This window comes from Notamacropus eugenii, chromosome 2, assembly GCF_028372415.1.
Source record: "Notamacropus eugenii isolate mMacEug1 chromosome 2, mMacEug1.pri_v2, whole genome shotgun sequence".
In the NCBI taxonomy this organism is placed as follows: Eukaryota; Metazoa; Chordata; class Mammalia; order Diprotodontia; family Macropodidae; genus Notamacropus; species Notamacropus eugenii.
Genome location: NC_092873.1, coordinates 53,730,410 through 53,751,764, shown reverse-complemented (window position 1 = coordinate 53,751,764; position 21,355 = coordinate 53,730,410). Strand labels below are relative to the sequence as shown.

Genomic DNA, 21,355 nt, shown 5'->3' with positions numbered 1-21,355 from the left:
ACAAGGGCCCTGTGGAGTTTACAGTGTAGTTTAGTGGGGAGAAAAGAAGTACACATGTGAAACGTTGCTTAAGACAAAAGATGTCACAATCCCAGTCATGGCTAAATAACAAATTTCTGTGTTCTAGTATATGGTCTATTTTTGTAAAGGTACCATATGATCTTTAGAAATATGTATACTCTCTAATGTTCCCATTTAGAAGGTTCTATATCGTTTCATTAAAGAAAAAGTTAAAGGAGATTACAAGAAGTCAAGATCATTATGGGTGAAATCAGGAAGACTCCATGAAAGAGGAACTGAGCAGGTTCTTGAATGAGGAATAGGATTATGCAAAGGAGATAGGGCATTCCAGGTAGATAAAAAGTCCAAAAAGTACAAGAAATATCCAAGGATAGCATGGGAAGGTTCTGCTTATTTCACTTTCAGTTAATGTAACTGGCTTTCCATGTTTTTTTGAGAGCATCCTGCTCATCATTTCTTAAAGCACAACAGTGTTCCATCACAATCATATACAACAATTGACATCCCAATTTCCAATTCTTTGCCACCACTAAAAAAGCTGTTATAAATATTTTTGCACACACAGGTCCTTTTCCTTTTCATTTTTTATCTCTTTGGGATACAGACCTAGTAGTGGTATTGCTTGACCAAAGGGTACACGTGCTTTTGCTTTTGTAGCACTTTAGACATAGTTCCAAATTGCTTTCCAGAATGGTTGAATCAGTGTACAACTTCACCAATAGTCCGTTAGTGTTTTAATTTTCCCACATCCTGTCCAACATTTATCATTTTCCTTTTCAGTCATATTAGCCAATCTGATAGGTAGTAGCTCAGAGTTGTTTTAATTTGCATTTCTCTCATCAATAACGATTTAGAGAATTTTTTCATATGACTATAGATAGCTTTGATCACTTTGTCTGAAAACTGCCTGCTCACATCTTTGACCGTTTATCAACTGAGAAATGGCTCTTATTTCTATAAATTTAACTCACTTTTCTATATGTTTGAGAAACGAGGTCTTTATCAGAGAAAACTCACTGTAAATTTTTTTCTCACAGTACTGATTACCATCTATGTATTTTCAGCCATCTTATTTTCCCCATTTGTCCTATTTTTTCATTCTCCTTTTACCTTGTTCATTCTTAAAAGTATTTTGTTTTTGGCTTTTACCTTCCCCAAACTGCCTTCCCTTCTATCAACTCTCCCCGCTTTTTCTTATCCCCTTCCTTTACAACTTTCTTATACAGTAAGATAGATTTCTATACCCAACTGAGTGTGTATATTCCCTCTTTGAGCCAATTCCATTGAGATTAAGGTTCATGTGCTTTCATCCTTGCTTCACCCATTTTTTCCTCCACTGTAAAATCTCTTTCAGGACTCTTTCATTCTACTTCTCCCTTTTCTCTTTCCCCAGTGTATTCTTCTTTCTTATTCCTTAATTTTATTTTATTTTAAGATAATTATACCATCACATCCAACTCACACCTCTGCTTTCTGTCCACATGTATACTCCTTCTAACTGCCCTAATGATGAGAAAGTTTTTAGGAGTTATATTCCCATTTAAGAATATAAACAGTTTAACCTTATCAAATCCCTTACATTTTCTCTTTCCTATTTATCTTTTTAGGCTTCTTTTGTATCTTGTATTGTAAAGTCAAATTTTACGTTCAATTCTGGTCTTTTCATCAGGAATGCTTGGAAGTTCTCTATTTCATTGAATGTTCAGCTTTGTTGAGTAGACAATTCTTGGTTGGAATCCTAGATTTTTTTTTTCTTTTCTCTTTCAAGAATATTATATTCCAAGCCCTTTGATTCTTTAATGAAGAAGCTGCTAAATCTTGCATTATCCTGACTGTGGCTCATGATATTGAATTGTTTCTTTTTGGCTGCTTTCAGTATTTTCTCCTTGATCTAGGAGGTCTGGAATTTGTCTATAATATTCCTGGGAGTTTTCCTTTTGAGATCCTTTCAAGAAGTGATTAGTGGATTCTTTCAAGTTTTACTTTAACCTCTGGTGCTAGACTATCTGGGCAGTTTTCCTTGATAATTTCTTAAATCATGATGTCTAGGCTCTCTTTTTGATCATAAGTTTCAGGTAGTCCAATAATAATTAAATTATCCTTCCTGGATCTATTTTCCAAGTTCGTTGCTTTTCTAGTGAGGTATTTCATTTTCTCCTATGTTTTTATTCTTTTGATTTGGTTTGTTTCTTTATGTCTCATAAAGTCATTAGCTTCCACTTGCCCAATTCTAACTTTTAAGGAATTATTTCCTTCAGTGAGCTTTTTGTACCTCCTTTTCTATTTGGCCAATTCTCCTTTTTAAGGAGTTCTTCTTTTAAGTGAATTTTTGTGTATCTTTTTCCATTTGGCCAATTTTGCTTTTCAAGGCATTCTTCTCTTCACTGGATTTTTGTGTCTCTTTTACCATTTGGCCTAATCTGGTTTTTTTTTTTAATGTTATTTTCTTCAGTATTTTTTTTATGCCTCCTTTACCAAGCTGTAGACTATTTTTTCATGATTTTCTTGCATCACTCTCATTTCTCCTCCCAATTTTTCCTCTACCTCTCTTACTTGATTTTCAAAATACTCTTGAGCTCATCCATGGCCTGAAACCAATTTATATTTTTCTTTGATGGGTTTTGGATGCAGAAATTTTGATTCTGGTGTCTTCTTCTAAGAATGTGTTTTGATCTTCTTTGTCACTATGGTAACTTTTTAGGGTCAGGATTTTTTTCGGGTGTTTGCTCATTTCACAGTTTATTTCTTAATTTTTTAACTCTATACTATAGTGAGGCTCTGCTTCCCAGGTGGAGGAGGTACTGTCCCAAGCTTCAAGTTTTTTGTGCAGTTGTTTTCAGAGTTAATTCTGGGGACCTGTAAGTTTTCAGTTCTTCCAAAATGGTATGATGTAGGGAGAGATGTGTTTACTACTCTTCTGCACTGTACACTGCTTTGTCAGTGATCACAGGCACTCTTTTCAACCCTGGAACGGTGACCTGGATCCCTGCTCCCACAAGTTCTTCTGTGCTAGTGTCTTCCTTGCACTGAGGCTAAGAGCCAGGACTGTGATGCAGATCCAAGTATAGTCAATAAAAGACAATTCTGTGCTTGTCAAAGCTACCCTGTAAATCTCCTTCTGACCCGTTGTTCAATCCTCTCACCATCTATGGGCTGAGAGGTCTGGAATCCACCAGTGCTGCTGCTGATTCAGTTGCCTGAGGCCTGCTCTTGATTTGCTGGGGCCTGGTCTGCACTGGACTGCGGTTCTCTCTCACTGTGGTGCAACAGATCTTTCCTGCTGGTCTTCCAAGTTGTCTAGGCCTGGAAATTTCTTTCATTCCATCTTTTTGTGGGGTTTTGCTGCTCTACAGTTTATTTAGAATCATTATTTAAAGGTATTTGGAGGGGTTTGGGGGAGAGGTCGGGTGAGTCTCTGCCTTTACTCCACCAACTTGGCTCCTCCTCAGTCAGAGGTTCTTAAAATAAGGTCCATGAACTTATTTAAAAATTTTTTTTTGCTAACTATATTTCAATATTATAAGATTCTTTGTAAGTCTATTTATTTTATTTTATGCACTTGAAAACACTCTGAGAAAGGATATGTAGGCTTCATCAGACTTCCAAAGGGATCGATGACAAAAATAATCGAAGAACCCCAGCTCTAGGTACAGGGTAGCCAAGTAGTGACAAAAAGTAGTGTTTTAGGAAAATTAATAATTAATCTGCTAGTACTGCTGCTGCTTCTAAAACCATTAGAGCCCACGATCAGAAGGCACATTAAAGATGATACAGCCATGAGATCTTAGACCATAGATTCATTGCTGGAAGGAACCTCAGAGGTCACCTGGTCCAACCCTCTCATTTTGCCAGTGAGGAAATTGAGGCCCAGAGATGTTAAATGATTTACCTGAGATCTCTGGACCTGGGACCAGAAAGAATGGAGTTCAAATACAGCCTCAGATGCTTCCTAGCTATATGACCTTGGGTAAGTCACTTACCCAAGTTTCAGTTTTCTCACTTGTAAAATGGGGATAGTAGTAGCTCCTACCTCCCAGCGCTGCTGTGAGGATCAAATGAGATAATATTTTGTAATACATTTTGCAGATCTTAAAACAGTATGTATCTGCTATTATTATAATTTATTGTCTTATATAAAGATGTGGACAAAACAAGTAGAGGATAAAAAAGACACCTTCATAGTGAAATGCTAAATATGGTTATAAAAAAAAGTAGTACAGAAAATAAGAGGTGTGGATATTTAGAAAGGGTGGAGATCAATATGGACTTAGGTAGCAGGCATCCTGGGAGAGATAGGACTTAATGGCTACAAGGAAGACTCAGGATAGATATTTGAAAAGATTTGGGGCTGGATAACCCTTGGAGATCACCTACTCCAGCCTCCTTACTTTACAGACAAAAAGCTGAAGCCCACAGAGGTTAAATGGGACCACTGATTCATAATTCTAGAACTGAAAGGGACCTCAGAGACCCCTCATTTTTATAGCTGAGGAAACTGAGGCCCAGAGAGGAAGCTCCTTGTCTTAAGGCCACAGATAGGACAAATGGCAGGGCCAGTATTTGAATTCGGATCCCCCGACTAAACGCTGAACCTTTTCCTGGTGTTTCTAGTATCACCAGATTGCTTCCACCATTGGGTTTCCACAAAACTACAAATGAAGACACAGTACTTAAATGTTCCCAGGAGAAACTGCTCTCATTTGTCTCTGACAGGATAATTCTGGTCAAAGGAAGTAAGCAGTGCTGGTGGAAAGAGAACCCTTCTGGGAGACAGAAGGCCTGTCCTATCGCCACTGATTGCAGTGTGACCCCCAGGCAAGTCTATGAGTCACACTGTGCCTCAGTTTCTCCCTTTGTAACCTAGGGGGCAACCTTATCTTCTCAGCTCCTTACGCTGATTTTGCTTATTGGAGCATCATTACTGGAAAGGACTTCTAGTTCAGATGACCAATAAAATTGTTTAGTTTTTGTGTGTTTACGGCCAGTGGCTCTGCCCTGCCCCAGTCCCCTAGCCCCCAGCCAAAGCAATGAGGAATTTAGCACAATCCTTCACTGTCTTCTAGCTCCCACCTCCAAGGGGAAAGATATGGCCCTGAGCTAGAGAATGGATTAAGTACAGTAATAGTTCCAGGTGAGCACCAACCCCATTACACCCGAGGCCCCCATCTGTCACCATTCATTTTCACCCAGAGCCCAAAGTAGACTCTGACAGTTCCCTGGCCCATTTCTCCCAGGCCTGGAGCTCTGGGGAACAGATCAAAGGGCAGTTTCTGTCTTCAGCTCCATCCCTGTGGGCAGCTGGGCAGGGCTACCTCCTTTGTGCAAAGGGCTCCACCCAGGGTGTGTCTGCAGAAAGGCAATCCATCTCCCAGACAGAGAGAGAGAGAGAACATGAAATGAGGCCATGGAGAAGAAGCTGGCCCAGTGCTCAGCCCAAGACTGGATGATTTGCTTTTGTTTTTGAGTGAGCCTACCCTGGCCCCAGACATTTATCTTCCACACGACCCAAGAGAGTAACTCACTCAGTTTCTCTGCCTTCACATGAGACCAATCAAAGTTGTTAGCCCACTGTGTGTAACAGTGCCTGGTGCAGAGTAGGTGCTTAATTAATGCTTATTGATTGGAAACACTGTGCTGTCAGGTTGTAAGGACATCAAATGCTAGAACAGTACAGAACCTCCTAGACTAGAGATCCATCCCTATTCACAGATTATAGCACCACTGATTTCCAGCTGGAAGGGACCTCAAAGGTCATCTAATCCAACAGTCTTATAGTGGAGAAAATGGAGGCCCAGAAAGCTTAAGTTCATAGGATCAGAGATCTAGAGCTTTAAGGGAACTCAGAAGTCATTAAGTCCAATCTGTACTATATAGAGGACCATCGATCCAAGGCTGGAAGGGGTTTTAGGGGCCCTCTAGCCCAACCCCTTCATTTATAGAAGAGGAAACTACAAGCCAGGGAATGAAAGTGACTTGAGATTTAGACTTGGGTTCTGCAGTTGTGAGTTCTGTGATCTTTCCTTAGAAATGTGCAAGGCTCCTCTGAAAGTCCTAACATGGCAGTCTTCAACCCATGAGATGCAGATACCTGGGGTGTCTGAAGGGGACAGAAGAAGGGATAAGCTATTTGCTTGGGGCCCCCGAAGATCCAGATGTCTAATTTCTGAAAGCTGCCAAACAGCCCCAGCTATCTCATTAAATGACTTAGTATGATAAATAAGTAAAGGTCCAAGGATGAATAAAGAATGTCTCCCGCACACATGGATTCCTATTTATCAAACATATGTAGATGCTGCTACGATTAATAAAACATAAATTCAGTTAAAAGCCTTGCTGAATTTATAGTAGCTTTGTATCACTCTCTGTTGTTTTGATCAACGTATCCTAACAGGACAACTATCACCATGCTGAGATCGCCATGTGAAATGATTTGAAAATAGAATGGGTCCACGTTACCACCTCTCTGTAATCACTACTGGCGGGTAAAGTGGAACTGGGGGTAGGGTAACATTTTAGGATTCCATCCCCCAATGGAATGGTCTAAATCATCTGGTCTAATTCCCTCATTGTACAGATGAGGAAACTGAGGCCCAGACAAGCTCAGGGTCACCCAGGGAAATGGAAGAAGAGGTATTTGAATCTGGATCTAATGCTCTTTCTCCAGTATCATACTCTAACTCGTCACAATAATCAGGGACATAGCCTTTACCATGACCTGTCACTAAACTAGAGTCAACTTTACCTGGAGGGAGAGTAGGGAATGGCCTTTGTCATTCCCTCTCTCTACCTGTTACGGTCTCATTAGATCTGCCCTGCCCCAGTCCCCAGCCCTCAGCCAAAGCAATGAGGAATTCAGCACAGCCCTGCACTGTCTCCTAGCTCATTAGATCTTCTATCATTGGATGGAAGATTCCGTGAGTTTAGATTCTGTTACTAGATATTTGTTCTTTTGTGTGACGCATTTTCAGAATGGGAAACTATCCAGTAATTCTTGTACCAACCAATCTCCAATGTTCCATGCATATCCAGTTCTAGGAGGACCTGGACACAGGTGGCTCTGTGGGAACCCCCGGAAGGAGCCTCCGGCTGGGTTCCATTGGTTGGGTAACAGTGGCTTCAGCTCCCCAAAGGTGTGTTAGCTATGGTCACTTACCGTCAAAGTTACGGAGTTGAGTGCTGAGCATCACCTGCATTGAGCGGCTGGTCTCCCTGAGGGCTCCCTCCAACTCGCTGCGACTCCGGTTGGCAAAATTCTCCTCCATCTCACTGGTGCAGCAGGTGTAGCCCTGTGGGCAGATCCTCAGGTGCTCACCTGGAAAAACGGAAAACAGAGGTGAGCAGGGCAGCTGAATGGTTGGAGGGCCCAGGGGGCAGTGGCTGAGAGAATCTGTGAACAATTCTCTGACTGCTCATCAACAAGGATCAGCACAGGAGTGACTGGGGGGGTAGGGAGGCCTCACCCCAAGTGGGAGCTGGAGATGGGATGGGGAAAAGGGCTGCAGGGAGGGAACATTCTGGAAGGGAGGGGTTGAGGGGTACTGGACTGTGGAGGCCATACCCTAAGAGTCTAAGGTCCCAGAGGACAGCCAACGGATGCAGGAGGGTAGAAGAAGAGGCTGCTAGGAGATAGATAACACAAGTACCCAGGACATGATGTCTCAAAGGTGAACAGAAGAATCAACCAATCCACAAACATTTACAGGAGTCTACTCTGTGTGGTAGGTACTAGAGACAGACACAACATAGTCCTTGACCTCAAGGAATTTCTATTCTAATGGTGAACAGAATATATACCCATATAAGTATACACAAAACTACAAAGTAGTTTTGGGAAGGAGGCGCTAGGAGCTGGGGATCAGGGAAGGTCCTTTTAGCCTCAGTTCTTCCTCATCAGCAAAAGAAGAGGGTGGACTTGGTGGTCCCTAAAGTCCCTTCTAGAGCTACAAGACTCTAATCTGAAAATCCTAGAAGGTGGTACTTGAACTGAGACTGAAGGAAGCCGGGGAGGCTGAGTGTTGGAGGTAAGGGTAAGGAGACAATGTGTTCTAGGCATGGTGGGGACAGTTAGTGCAAAGAAGGTACAGGGACAGGACATGGAGGGTCATGGGTGGGAAACAAGTAGGTCACTATGGTTGAACCATAGAGTAAATTAAGAATAATGTGTAAGAAGACTAGAAGGTATTAAAAGACCTGATTAAAGAGACCTTTGACTGCCAAATAGAGAGGAAAGTAGTGGGTATGGGTATCCCAAGGTTTTAATTTGGCCTAGAATACTAACAACCTTTGAGATCCAAATCCCAAATTTCCTCATACATCTATTCGTGTTGAGTAAATTCCCCTCCCACCTAAGTCTTATAATTGCCTCGAGTTGGAGTCTAGGAGAGGGATTGTAACAACAAAGAGAAAAGGAAGATGATATACATGTAGAGTTCAGAATGGGGTATTGTGTCCCAAACCTGTCCAGGGAACAAGGGCTTCTCATCCTAGATATTGGTCTGGAACATCCAAAATGTAGGGGAGGGATCAATTGACAGGTTACCATGGCTTGACAGAAATAGATAAAATTCTAGATGTTGGAACCTTTGAGATCCTCTCACCTAAGACCTTTCTTTTGCACATGGTGAAACTGAGGCCAGGAGAAGTTAAGCCTAATTAAGAAGTAAGCATACTAGACTTAGAGACAGCAGATTTGGGATTGAATCCAAGCGCTGATTCTAGCTATACAACCTTGGCAAATTACTACTTCTCTGGGACTCAGCTTCTTCCAGTGTAAAATTTGAGGACTGGATTAGCTATGCTTTAAGGTCCCTATCAGCTCCAAAGCATTGACAGTGGCAGGAAGGGCTGCTTAATGCCAATCTTTGCACCAGTTCACATTGTTAGACTGTGACATTTCTCAGATTTTTTTCCTTGAAAACTACATTTTCTGTACTCTTGGCACTTTATGGCACTTGAGGCAGAAGTTGGTGTTCATATATATGGACACCTTGGACCAGGACAGGATGTTGCTGTTTTGACAAGGAATTAAAACTCTTTGAACTGGTCCTTCAATATGAATGTCACCCACCTTGGCCAAGCAGAGGATGGCTATACTGGAAGGCCTGGGGTGCTCCTGCTAGAAAGGCAACAGAAACCCCCAGGTAACTGTTGAGAGACTGCTGCTACAGACCCTCCTCCAGAGGACTCTTTAGGTGACTGACCACCTTACATAGCCATGAACCCACCTAATTTCTTGATGCTTCCTCCAAGGGTGACATGAACCATGGGCCCAAAATTTGCCAACCCTAGTGGGCCAGGGATCAGTGACATCATTAGGGAGGGTTTGGAGCCAGTGAGCTCCCTCCGGGGACCTTGGACTTGTGGGGAGGGTAGGCTCTGTCCCAGCCCTCTTCCTTCACATTTACTCTCCCGGTGATTTCATTGTCTCCCATGGGTTCAATTATCACCTCTCTGCAGATGACTCTCACATCTGAGGAAAACAGGGTGATAAAAACTGGAGGTGGAAAGATCTTGAAGGCTATGTATCCCAGTTGCCCATTTTACAGATTTTACAGCCCTCATCTCATCCCTGAGTGTCAGACCTACATCTCCAGTGAACTGCTGGGCTTTGATTTTTATTCACAATTTCCGACAGCATGTCTTACTCAAAACCTGGACAATGGAACTCATTGTCTTTCCTGGCAAAGTCTTTTGTTTCTTTTCCAAATTTTCTTTTTGTTTGTGATGCCACCATCCTTCTGGGCACCCGAGTTTCTCCTTCTTTCTGCTTTCTTTCCTGTATACTGGCCCACCCAGTTAAACCCACCTGCATCAACTTTCCCACCTGTCCCCTTGTTGGTCCTCACTCACATCGATGCCAGTCTTCAGGTCCTCATCAACCCACCTTGGACTGCTGCCTTCATCTTCCTAACTGGTCTCCTTGCTTCCAGTCTCACTAGTCTATAACCTAAGTTACAGATTATAAATTTGGTCAATTTAATTTCATTCAACAAAGCTATTCTCTCTCTGTCCCTTCCAGTGCTTTTCCTTTAAGGCAAAGATTATTACCTTGGGATCTGCGGATTTGTTTTGAAAAATAGTTTGATAATTGTACTTACAAGTAATTCATTTCCTTTGTAAACTCATTTTATTTGGGGCATTTCACATTTTTCTGAGATGGGGTGCTCAGACTTCACCAAATCACCCAAGAAGTACGTGACATAAAGAGACTGAAGAATCCTGGGCTCTCAGATGTCCTTCCTTTCTCACTGTCTTATTGTCATTGACATGCTCTCTCTCCCCTTTGAATGTGAGCCCTGCAGGGACAGGGACCATGTCCCCATCTTTGTATCCTGGGCCTTAACAAAGGGTAAGCATTAATGAATGCTTACTGACTATCTCAGGAGGTTATTTTGGCTGCTGAGTGAAGGGCAAATTGGCGATTGGAGACGAGATGTTGGGGATGGGCAGACCAGTTAAATGACGTTATCTCCCTGCTCAAAAACCTTCCATGTTGTCTATAACTGCCATACTGCCTATAGGAAGGAATTCAAACTCAGCCTAGCATTCAGAGCTTTCTCTAATCCAGGACCTAGAAGGGGCTTCACAGATCATCTGGTTTCACTCTGTTATTTGACAGTTGGGGAAACTGAGGCCCATGGAAGTAAAGTAACTTGTCCATAGTGGGATTCAGACCCTAGGCCTCTGACTTGCAAGGTGACAGACACAGCAAGAGAAGGGGCCTGGGAGCCTGAATTTCTTGATTCTAAATCTAGTTCTCATTCTCCTGTACCATGCTGTCTCTTTAGATGTTTTACTTGTACACTTAATAGTGCTGATATAAAATATTAATTTGACTTTATCATTTAATGCAAAAAAAATTTTAAGGAAAAAAAAGGACCAGGTATTATTCCTGCCCCAAGAACACTGTGAGGGGGTGTCTAAACTCAGGCCTAAGAGGCATCAAGCCCCCTACCAGGGTTGGAGTAGGGGCCAAGTCAGCCCAGACCCCATCCCCATCTCTGGTTCTTCTCCCCAGCCCTCCCAGGCTGGCCACCACACACCCACTCATGAGCAGCTGCTCATGGAGGGATCAGCGATGACCGACCTGCCACGTGTCTCCTATTTATACCCTGGGCAAAGGAACCACCTAACCGATGGGCAGGCTAATTACAGAGGTCTGCATGTTGGCCTCCAGCTGGCCATCCCACGGGCCACCAACATTCAAACCCAAAGGTCCAAACCACAAGTGAGATTCACTTCCCCACTCCCCAACAGCCCCTGGTTGTCAAGTAGTATCAAAAGCAAGGCAGTAGTCAGCCAGGGAACATGTAATGAGTGGGGCCAGCATGCAGGCTTAGTCAGTATTTCCATCATTAGCTCTCATACCCTTACAACAGAGCCATAAAGAAGCATTTCAGGCCATAACTTGGCAGAAGCAGCTCTGAATGGAGGAATGATAGTTATTTTAATAGTAAAACATGATGAAAATGTAAAGAGAAACAAAAGATTGGCAGCCGGGGAAGCTATTCTGATCCGGTTAATTCCACTCAGACCCACGGAGATGCCCTGATGGAGGGGAAGCCCCCAAAGACACATTCATCCTGAAGGATGCTTCCTGGGGGCAATTCTGAGACCACAGCAAGGAAGGGTGGTAGAGGAGGAGAGGAGAAGAAGAAAGAGGGGAGTGATAAAAGGGGGAAAGGGGAAGGAGAAAGAGGGAAGGAGAGGGAGAAAGGGGAAGGGGGAGGGAGAGGGAGAAGGGTAAGACTTCAGCACAGATAATACTAGAAAACCTCTAAGGTTCCTTCTGGCTCTAGATCTATGAGTCTACGACCTCCCTGGCCTCAGTTTCCTCACCTGTAAAATGAAGGAGGTAGACTTAGAAGGTCCTTAAGGGGTCTCCAGCTTTAAAATCTACAATCCTATGTGATTCTACCTATACCAAGGACCACAGAGTCATAGGTTAAAGCTGAAGGGGACAACCTAGTCCGACTGCACCATTTTATGGACGAGAAAACTGAGGCCCAGAGAAATGAAGTGGTTGTCAGAGCTTTGGCATGTGATGAGGCATTGCTATGGTGAGAAGAAATCAGGTTCCCTGTCGTGCTGACTGCAAACATGTCCCTATCTGGGGCCTGGCCAGGACAAGAAGTTAACGAGTTCACACTAGTGCCTCATACCACAGATAATCAGGGACTTGGCTATGACCAAGAGTGGGCTGAACATCTGGATGAAAAGTAGAAGGCAAAAGAAATCTCTCAACCCCCTAGCCGGTGGTATAATAGAATGATTCTCCCTGGGTTGGGAATCTGAGACCTTGTGTAAACATGGTCTTTGTCATCTCTCTGGACTCCCAAATCCTCTCACCTGTGAAATGGGATAATAGTACATGTACTGTCTACCTTCCTGGGTTTGTTGTGATGGATACCGATCAATTCAGAATCATTCATTCATTGAAACAATCACTGGGTACAGGCAGGCAGAAATTGCAGGCATCAGACACGGGAGGGTCAGAGTCACGGAGGTGGGACAGTAAAGGGCAGGTGGAAGAACAGTTTGTCATTCTTCTGGAGTTGGAGATTAAAAACAGTAACAACCACAAAAGCCAAAACAAATGTTAGGACCCAAAGGGACTTACTAGGAAATCCACTATTTGCATAAGCAGAAGACAATTTGCAAATTAATCAATATTCATTTAAACAAATAACAGAGCTCTGGGACATGGGGGAGGAGGGAGGCTATCTCTGCCCAGTTAGGTAAAAAAACCAAATAGCTTCTCCAAAGGAGAAGACCTAAGATATGAAATTCTTCCTAAACACAAAAACTGGTAATACCTTGTACTTTGAATAAGAAAACCCTTCCTGTAAGTACAGGATGGAAGGAACAGGGTGCAGAAAGACTAGCTTAACAGCAATCACTGTAAAAAAAAAATCTGGGGTTTATAGTGGACCACAAGATGATGGTGGTGATAATGTGGATTAGGTGGTCCCAAAGGCCAAGATTCCAGACCACAGGAAGGGATCATTCCATGGCACTCTGCACTGACCAGATCATGTCTAGAATATTTTGTGCAGTTTTCCATGATATATTTCCAAACCAGAGTATAACTTCCTGTGGAAGCTTGGGTAAAGCACTTACCCTGACATCTGTAAAATGACAGCTAACAGGATCATTGACTTAGACTTGGAATGTTGAATCCATTCCCTTCTTTTACAGATAAGCTTAGATTTAGAGATAGAAAGAGACATCCCCAAGGTCCCATAGGCAGTAAGGGTTATGGGATTTGACCAAGAACCATATAACTAACCCCTCTGTGTCTCAGTTTCCCCACCTGTAAAGGGAGGGGGAGCCCTGGCTTTTGTGGCCAGTCTCTCAACATCCTTGGAAAATTCAGACCCTTAATTTCTCACCCGGTGGCCACAGAACTAGAGAGAAAGACTCATTAGCTCTGGTGGGAGAGACTAAATTCAGTCCTTCCTTTACAGCTCACTGGGATTCCAACCTGAAAGAAGGAAAATATCTTCCTGAACAGATGTTCTGTAAAAACAAAGCAAACATCCCTGTGGGCTAATGAGTGAAATCTGCACCATTTTAACACATTTTCCACTATTCTTCTTTTTCTCTTTGGACTGGACTTTTGGTTTGATCAGTATGAGGAGCTCCACATGAAGAATCGCCCTGTATCACTGAGGACGGGCACCTGCTTTGCAGCTCCTAATCCCAAAGAATGGCTTAGGAGGCAGCTGGTGGCACAGTGGATAGAACAGAGAGCCCAGACTCAGGAAGAAAGACTTGAATTCAATTCCAGCCTCAGATACTTCCTAGCTATGTGACCCTGAGCAAGTCACTTTATCTGTTTGCCTTAGTTTCCTCTTCCATAAAATAGGTATAGTAATGGCACCTACTTTCTGGGATTCTTATGAGGATTTAATGAAATAACAGTTACAAGGTACTTAGCAGAGTGCCTGGAACATAGAAGGAATACATAAATGCTTATAGAACGCAGGCATTTCCTGCCGGCAGAACAGGCAGCTGCCTACCCAGCGAGATTTCAGGAACCCTGGGATGACCCTACTGAGGTTGGCAAATCTAAGGTTTAGATTTTGAAGCTAAAGATTTTGATTCCTCCTAGAATATCAATTCCCTATGAGGCAAACTGACTGGCCTTGATTCTTCTTTCAGATGGAGAGGAAACTAGGTGGAAAAGTAAATAGAGTCAGGAGGGTCTGAGTTCAAACCCAGCCACAGACATCTATTAGCTTTGTGACTTCCAAAACAGTCACTTAAAATCTGTCTTCCTTAGTTTCTTCATCTGTATAATGGGGATAATAGCAACATTTTGTTCCCAGTGTTGTAAGGATCCAATGAGATGATATTTGTAAAGATCTATGCAAACCTTAATGTACTACACACGCACACACACGCACACACACACACGCACACACACACGCACACACACGCACACACACACATTCTAGCTACTGCTATTATTTGCCATTATTGTTGTTGATGTTAAATGTTATCACTGACCCAGAGTCAGAAGCAGCCAAGGTGACCGAGGAACCCCTAAATTGATACACTGAGGAACAAGCACCCTGCTCTAACCCAAGGTGCATTCCTGGGTTCCCTGTATGGAGGTGGCTGGGTTCTTACTTGAGACTGGTATATCTCTTACGTTTATTTCACACTATAAAAGGAGTATCCGCCCCAGGGCTATTCAGGTTAGCCTGCAGCCCTGGTAGAGCTGTCCACGTCCTGATTCAGTATCACATGCCCAGTCATTCCCCCAAAGCCAGGACAAAAGGAATGCCAGCCTTCTGAGTCACAGGCTGGCATATTTCCTCACTGTATCCTTTATTTTCGTATCAATAAATTAGAACTAGGCAAGTTTCCTATGGGAGGGAGCTATGTTCCCTCTTTCTTAAAACCTGAATGGGCCAACATATCCCCAGAGTAAGCCCATTAGAAGGTATCCCAGCCACTGACACAGACATCAGCCATCTGGATTGTTGAAGGATCTGAAGGCAAGTTTTTATAGAAAGGAGCAGGAGGGAGTCCAAGAGGGAAAAGGAAGAGGGGCAGAAAAGCCAATCAATCAACAAGCATTGATAATGCCTGTTAATTTGCTGTGTGAGCTTGCCCCGTCCTTTCTCAGCCTCAGTTTCCTGTCTTCTAAAATGAAGGGTCTGTCCCACCTTTCCTTGAGAGGCAGGGATCATGGGCACAGAATGCTGCATCTGTTGTCAGGTCTGACCACTAGCGCTGATGGCTTTGATCAGCTGTTTATCATAAGGAAGGCTCCCTGAGTGGGCAGCCTGGAGAGGGGAACATTTCAAAATGACTGTGATATAAAAACAAAAGGTATCAGTAAAATGGCAATTTGACACATACAAAATAAAATTAAAGGAGTTAAATTAGTTAACCTCAAAGGCTCCTTCCAGTTCTGATGTTCTAGGACCTGCTCCTAGGGTCACTCAGTTTGACCTCTTAGTAAGAACATTACTATGAGTTGGAGATTCAAACTAATCTGGAATTGTAGATTTAAAGATGGAAGGGAACTTGGAGGTCAGCTAATCCACCCTCCTCATTTTGCAGATGAGGAAACTGAGCCTCAGAGAAGTAAAGTGACTTGTCTGTGGCCACCCAGCTAGTGCCTGAGTTGAGACTTGGACCCAAGTCTTCCTGGTTCCAAGTCCAATGCTGTGGTTTTGAGCCATCTGTGTTCTAGTGTGCAACTCCTCCACAAACCCCATAGACCAGAAAGAAACAAAATCCCTTCCCCCAACCACTATGATCAGCCTAGACAGGAACATGTGGAGAAGTGGGTCTGACTGGGGACTAATGAGAGTTGTTTCTGATTTTGGAGCAAAGCTGGGATGTGTGGGAGTGTCCTACAGAATAACAACACTATTTTGGTCCCTAATAACAGGCTAATTCTGCTCCTGAGTGGTGGGGTTTCTGAATGTTAAAGAATTGACTGGTAATTATTTTCCATATGGATTCTGCATGACAGAAGCCACCCACAACATCCATCTCTGACCCTAACTAGAGGGGTCTTGAATGAATCAGACATTCTTTATTCAGCCACCTCCCAGTCCTTATAAATTGGATACACAAGCAAATATTCTAGGGTTTGGGTTCCTTTTCTCCTTAGTTTTCTATCCCTGAACTGAGTGGGTACATAGTAGGAGCTTAATAAATGCTTGTTGATTAACTGGAAACTTTCCCTCCTCCAGGACCCTCAGGATACTTAATTCAATCAGGTTCAATAAACATTCATTAAGCACCCACTGCCTTTGAAGCATAAGGGATGTTACTCCAATATCTAGAGGTTAAATAACTCATCCCACACAGGTAGGAATCATTAGAGGTAGGATTTGAACCCATGGCTTTTTGACTAAAGAGCTACACCGTTATGTTCAATGTATTACTTTTATTGAAGGAATTGCCTTCTGTCTGTACCTCTTGAATTTAAATTTCAATGGATTAAAAATGTGAGCACTTGCAACACACACACACACACACACACACACACACACACACACACACACACACACGGTTTTGGTCTAAAGCTAGGTTTGGAACTTTCAATATGGAAAATCCCTCCATAAATGCAGACAGGCCTTCAATCTATATATACTGGTAGAGACTTAACTTAGGGCCAATAAGAGATTAAAAGATTACCTCATGCTCACACAGCTACTATATGTCAAAGAGAAAATGGGTGGGCTGAGCCAATATAATGAAAATGACAACCTTACCTAAATCAATTTGCTTATTCATCAAACTACCAACAGATTATTTTATGGAGCTAGAAAAAAATAACAATTTCCCTGGAAGAACAAATTGTCAAAAATCTCAAGGGAAATAATGAGTCAGAGACAGGGGCCCTCCACCCACTGGGCCATGTTGTTTTTGTGCATGCATGCGTGTGTGCGTGTGTGTGTGTGTGTGTATGCGTGTGTATGTATGTATACACAGCTAGGTGGCTCAGTAGGTAGAGTGCCTGGCCTGGAGTGAGGAAGACTCATCTTCCCAAGTTCAAATCTGACCTCAGATACTTACTAGTTGTATAACCCTGGGCAAGTCACTTTACCCGATTTGCCTCAGTTTCTTCAACAGGAAAATGAGCTGGGGAAGGAAATGGCAAACCATTCCAACATCTTTGTCAAGAAATTCCCAAATGAGATCATAGAGAATTGGACATGACCTAAAAATGACTGAACACACATAAAACGTACATGCATGCATGCATACATGCATCTAGCTAATTTTGTCCTAACCTATGATTTTGTTGGTGCAGAGACTTCCTTTTGGAAAATTTTTCAGCACAGGCTCTATAACTGATAGACATTTTTTGTCCCCTAGCCTCCAACACAATGCTTTACACATAATAGTCACACAATAAATGTTTGCTGAACTGTTCGATGGAAATGTTTGTTGACCAGGGATTAAGCTACCAGTGAGCATCCACTGAGGCCTCCTCTGCTTTCCTCCCTGTTCAAATAAGCCTTCTTGCTGGACTCCTGAGATCACTGTAAAAACTTCCTGTCCAGATATTTCCATCAGTACCCCAAAGAGCCTTTGAGTGTCCTTTGGGTGGGAAAAATGAGACAGTATGGCTCAGTAGAAGGAGCACTGGGCTTGCAAAGGGCCAGAATTCATCCCTTACCTCAGCAGCTTACTCTCTGGGTGGTAAGAGAGCAAGTGATTTGATTTCTCTGGGCCTCAGTTTTCTTGGCTATAAAACAAGGGGCAAGGATGGTCAGCTCCCTTCCTGCTCTAGCTCAGTGACCCTATGGCCTCTTGGTGGCTCGGTTTCCTCATTTCTAAAAAAGGAGGTTGGGCTATGCGGTCTCTGAGGTCCCTAGGTTTATGAACCTCTGTGTGTAATTACCCTAAAGTGTAATTGTGACATTCTCAGGTTCTGTGGGACTTTCAGCTCACTGCACTTTTCTGGTACTGGGATTCCAGAAATACCACATCAGGGTGGCCTTCCCTGACTAGATCATGTGCAGAAATGTCTCTTTGGAAGAAAAGAGTGATGATAGAGTGTGTGAGGCCACAAATATTTCCAAGGGATCCTTTTTTTCAAGTCTTTTGCTCTGGGAGAGGAATCCTATCTTTGAAGGTAGATGTTCAGGCCAAAAGACACGTCTACAAAAAATGTCAATGGGTGTGTGTGTGTGTGTGTGTGTGTGTGTGTGTGTGTGTGTAGACAGAGCTGTGAGGTGCAGTGCATAGAATGCTGGGCCTGGATTTAGGAAGACTCATTTCCCTAAGTTCAAGTCTGACCCGACACCTACTAGCCGTGTGACCCTGGCCAAGTCACTTCACCCTGTTTGCTTCACTTTCTTCATCTGTCAAATGACCTGGAGAAGGAAAGGGTGAACTACTCCACTGTGGCAAGAAAACCCCAAATGGGCTCACAGAGAGTCTGAAACGACTGAACAACAACAAAATGTGTAGACAACACACTAAGAAATGGGGGATGAGGACAGGCTTGGCTTCCTAAAGGAAATGTCATTTGAACTGAGCCCTGATGGAAAGTAGGGGTTCCCTTTCCCACAGTAAAAAGCCTGGTCCCATTCCAGAAGCCCTTATCAGCAAACACAGTTTGTGTAGCAAAAATTAACAGTGAGTCCAGGGTGATAATGTGTCTGCTTCACCCAAGAGCCCAGGAGTGCTGAGAACCTTTTTAGCAACCAGAATAAAAATACTGCTTCCCTAAGGAGGGCCTGCATTAATTATAAACCTAAGTAGGTTTTTTTGTAACACCTGTCATGCTTCATTTCGTCATGAAGGTGACTCATGGGCACCTTTCCTTGAAAGTGTCACCCATTCCAAGGCTTCAACCCTCCCACCATTGGGACCACCCTTGGTAGCTGACCGAGTTCATCAGACCACACATCTGGAGTTGGAAAGGGGCCATCTAATCCAATCATTTTACTGATGGGTAAACTGAGGCACATAGAGGGCTTTTTTTTAGTGACTTGTCTAAAGTCATACAAGTAGAAAGTTTCTAGGATGCTACATCTACAATCTATCCCCTTCATTTTATGGAGGAAGTTACAGAAAGGCTACTTGACTTGCCCAAGGCCATAGGGTTAGGAAGTATCTGAGGCAAGATTTGAACCCAGGTCCTGTGACTCCTAAGCCTGGCTCCTTCCCAGGCTCCTTTTATTAGGGCCACTGAATCACTAGGTGATCTAGGACAAAGTACTGTCCTTCTCCAGGACCCGGTTTTCACCACTCGATAGGGAGCCCTTTCTACTTCTCCTTTATAAAATGAAGTATCATGGGTTTAGTAAAGAGAACACTGAATTTGGAGTCAGAAGATCTGGGTTCAAATCCTCACTTTGCTTTTTCACCGACTCTCCGAGCAGGGAGAAACAACAGCGGGCATCTAATCCAACCTAAAACTGACCAAAAATCTCTTCTCTAACATCCTCAATCTGCATCCATCCAGCCTCCTAGGGAAGACCTCCATAGAGTGGAAACCTGCTCCCTCTGAGGTCACCCATTCCACTGCTCTGAACTGTGGTACCTTGGAAAGCTTATTCCTTCTAGAGTCAGAGGACAGGAGTTCAAATCCTGCCTCTCCCTCTCTTACTTCCTATGTGATCTCAGACAATGACTTTTCCTTATCAGTAAGATGAGGAGGTTAGACTAGATGGTGTCTAGTCTAGACTTATGATTCCATAAAGACTTCCAAGAGGAAGGGGCACTCAAGCAATCCCTTCATGACTTTTACTACTGCTGTTCAATTGTTTCAGTCACATCCAACTCTTCCTGACTCCATTTGAGATTTTCCTGGCAAAAATGCTGGAATGTTTGCCCTTTTCTTCCAGCTAAAGCAATGGAGACCCAGAAGATTTAAATGACGTGTCCATAATTATGTAGCCAGTAGGTGATAAAGCAGAGATTTGAACCTACTTTCTTGACTCTTCATCCAGGGCAAGAAGGAAATGGCAAACATTCCAGTATTTTTGCCAAGAAAACCTCAAATGGGGTCACGAAGTGTCGGATATGACTGAAGCGACTTAACAACAAAAATGGAATCCAAAGGCTCTCCAAGAGGGACATCCATATGTATTTAGGCCCAAATATGGGAATAAAGAGGCATTGACCAGATGTCAGTCATGCACATTTGTCTACAAAAAGAGGGGGATTTAATGGTAATTCAGGATCAGGGGAGCCCAGACTTATTGATTATTATGGCAGGAAAATGGTAGACATTTTACCACACAATAGGACAAAGTGTGAAAGTTTAGCACCTACTGAATATTTAGCAAGAGACAACCTGAGGGCTAGAATCATATATACATCGAAGGCTTGTCATTCCTAAACAGAAGACAAATCCACAACATCAAACGGAGTCAGAGAAAACCCATCAGGTAGTCCAATGATGACCTGGCTTTGAAAGCAACCATGGCCTTCAGGAAGGCAAAACACCACTTTCTTATGGCTTATATAATGCATTCTGTGAAGGAGAAAATACAAACCTCAAACTATTCTTAAGAATTCAACCAATCAGTTATGCTGGTACCAGACCATATCAGACTGCACTGTAGCCCCAACCATCTGGCTACTACACTGATCTCTAAAAATTCAAGAACAGCCTTTTTAATAGATGTTACCATCCCAATTACACATAAGCTCTAAAGCACATCAAACACAAAACTTGTAAAAAAAATACGGAAAGCTGGTGGAGATCAAAATTATGAGGGAACAGGGTGAGGTACAGCTCATTTTCATTATTCGGACTGCCTCTGGAGTTGTACAGAGGATGCTTTTAGTGGGCCTGGAGGCCCCCAGAGTCGAGCTTGTCTGTCTTTCTTTTTGTATCCCAAGCAAGATTGGTGCCTTCCGCAAAAATGGTCCTTGGTACACATTTGTTGATTGAGCTAACTATACAATCTAATTATTTTATCCAACTCTTCTGTAGTTCACAGACTATTAAATATTAAGGAATAATAACATTACGTGAACTTGTCCCAGGACAATATCTATCTGAACTTCATCAAATAATGAGAAGATAATAGTAAGGGCTGAAATTTAAATAGTACTTTAATTCATTCGCCTACTGTGCACTAGGAACTGGGAACAAAGATGAACCAGTCTCTACTCTCAAGAATTTCTTATTCTACTAGCTTGCAAAATATTTTATGTACATCACGTCTTTTGATAAATACTTAATTTGGCAAGAAATCGGAGTCATTTATGTCTGGTGACATATCTATGCTCTATAGAGTTTCCCTGGCTAAAATGTCTCCCTGGCATTCAGGAGAGAGAAAAGGAGAAAGGGAGGGAGAGAGAGAAGGAGGGAAGGAGGGAGAAAGAGAGAGAGAGA

General features: G+C 42.9%; 1 protein-coding gene across 1 annotated transcript in view; it reads right to left on the bottom strand.

Annotated features, from left to right (window-relative positions):
• Positions 1-21,355, bottom strand: part of GPC1 (glypican 1) — a 154,091-nt gene that overhangs the window by 61,051 nt on the left and 71,685 nt on the right. The window contains exon 2 of the mRNA XM_072640332.1: positions 7,175-7,333. Within this exon, the coding sequence (XP_072496433.1) occupies positions 7,175-7,333 (159 nt within the window). The remainder of the gene's footprint in view (positions 1-7,174; positions 7,334-21,355) is intronic.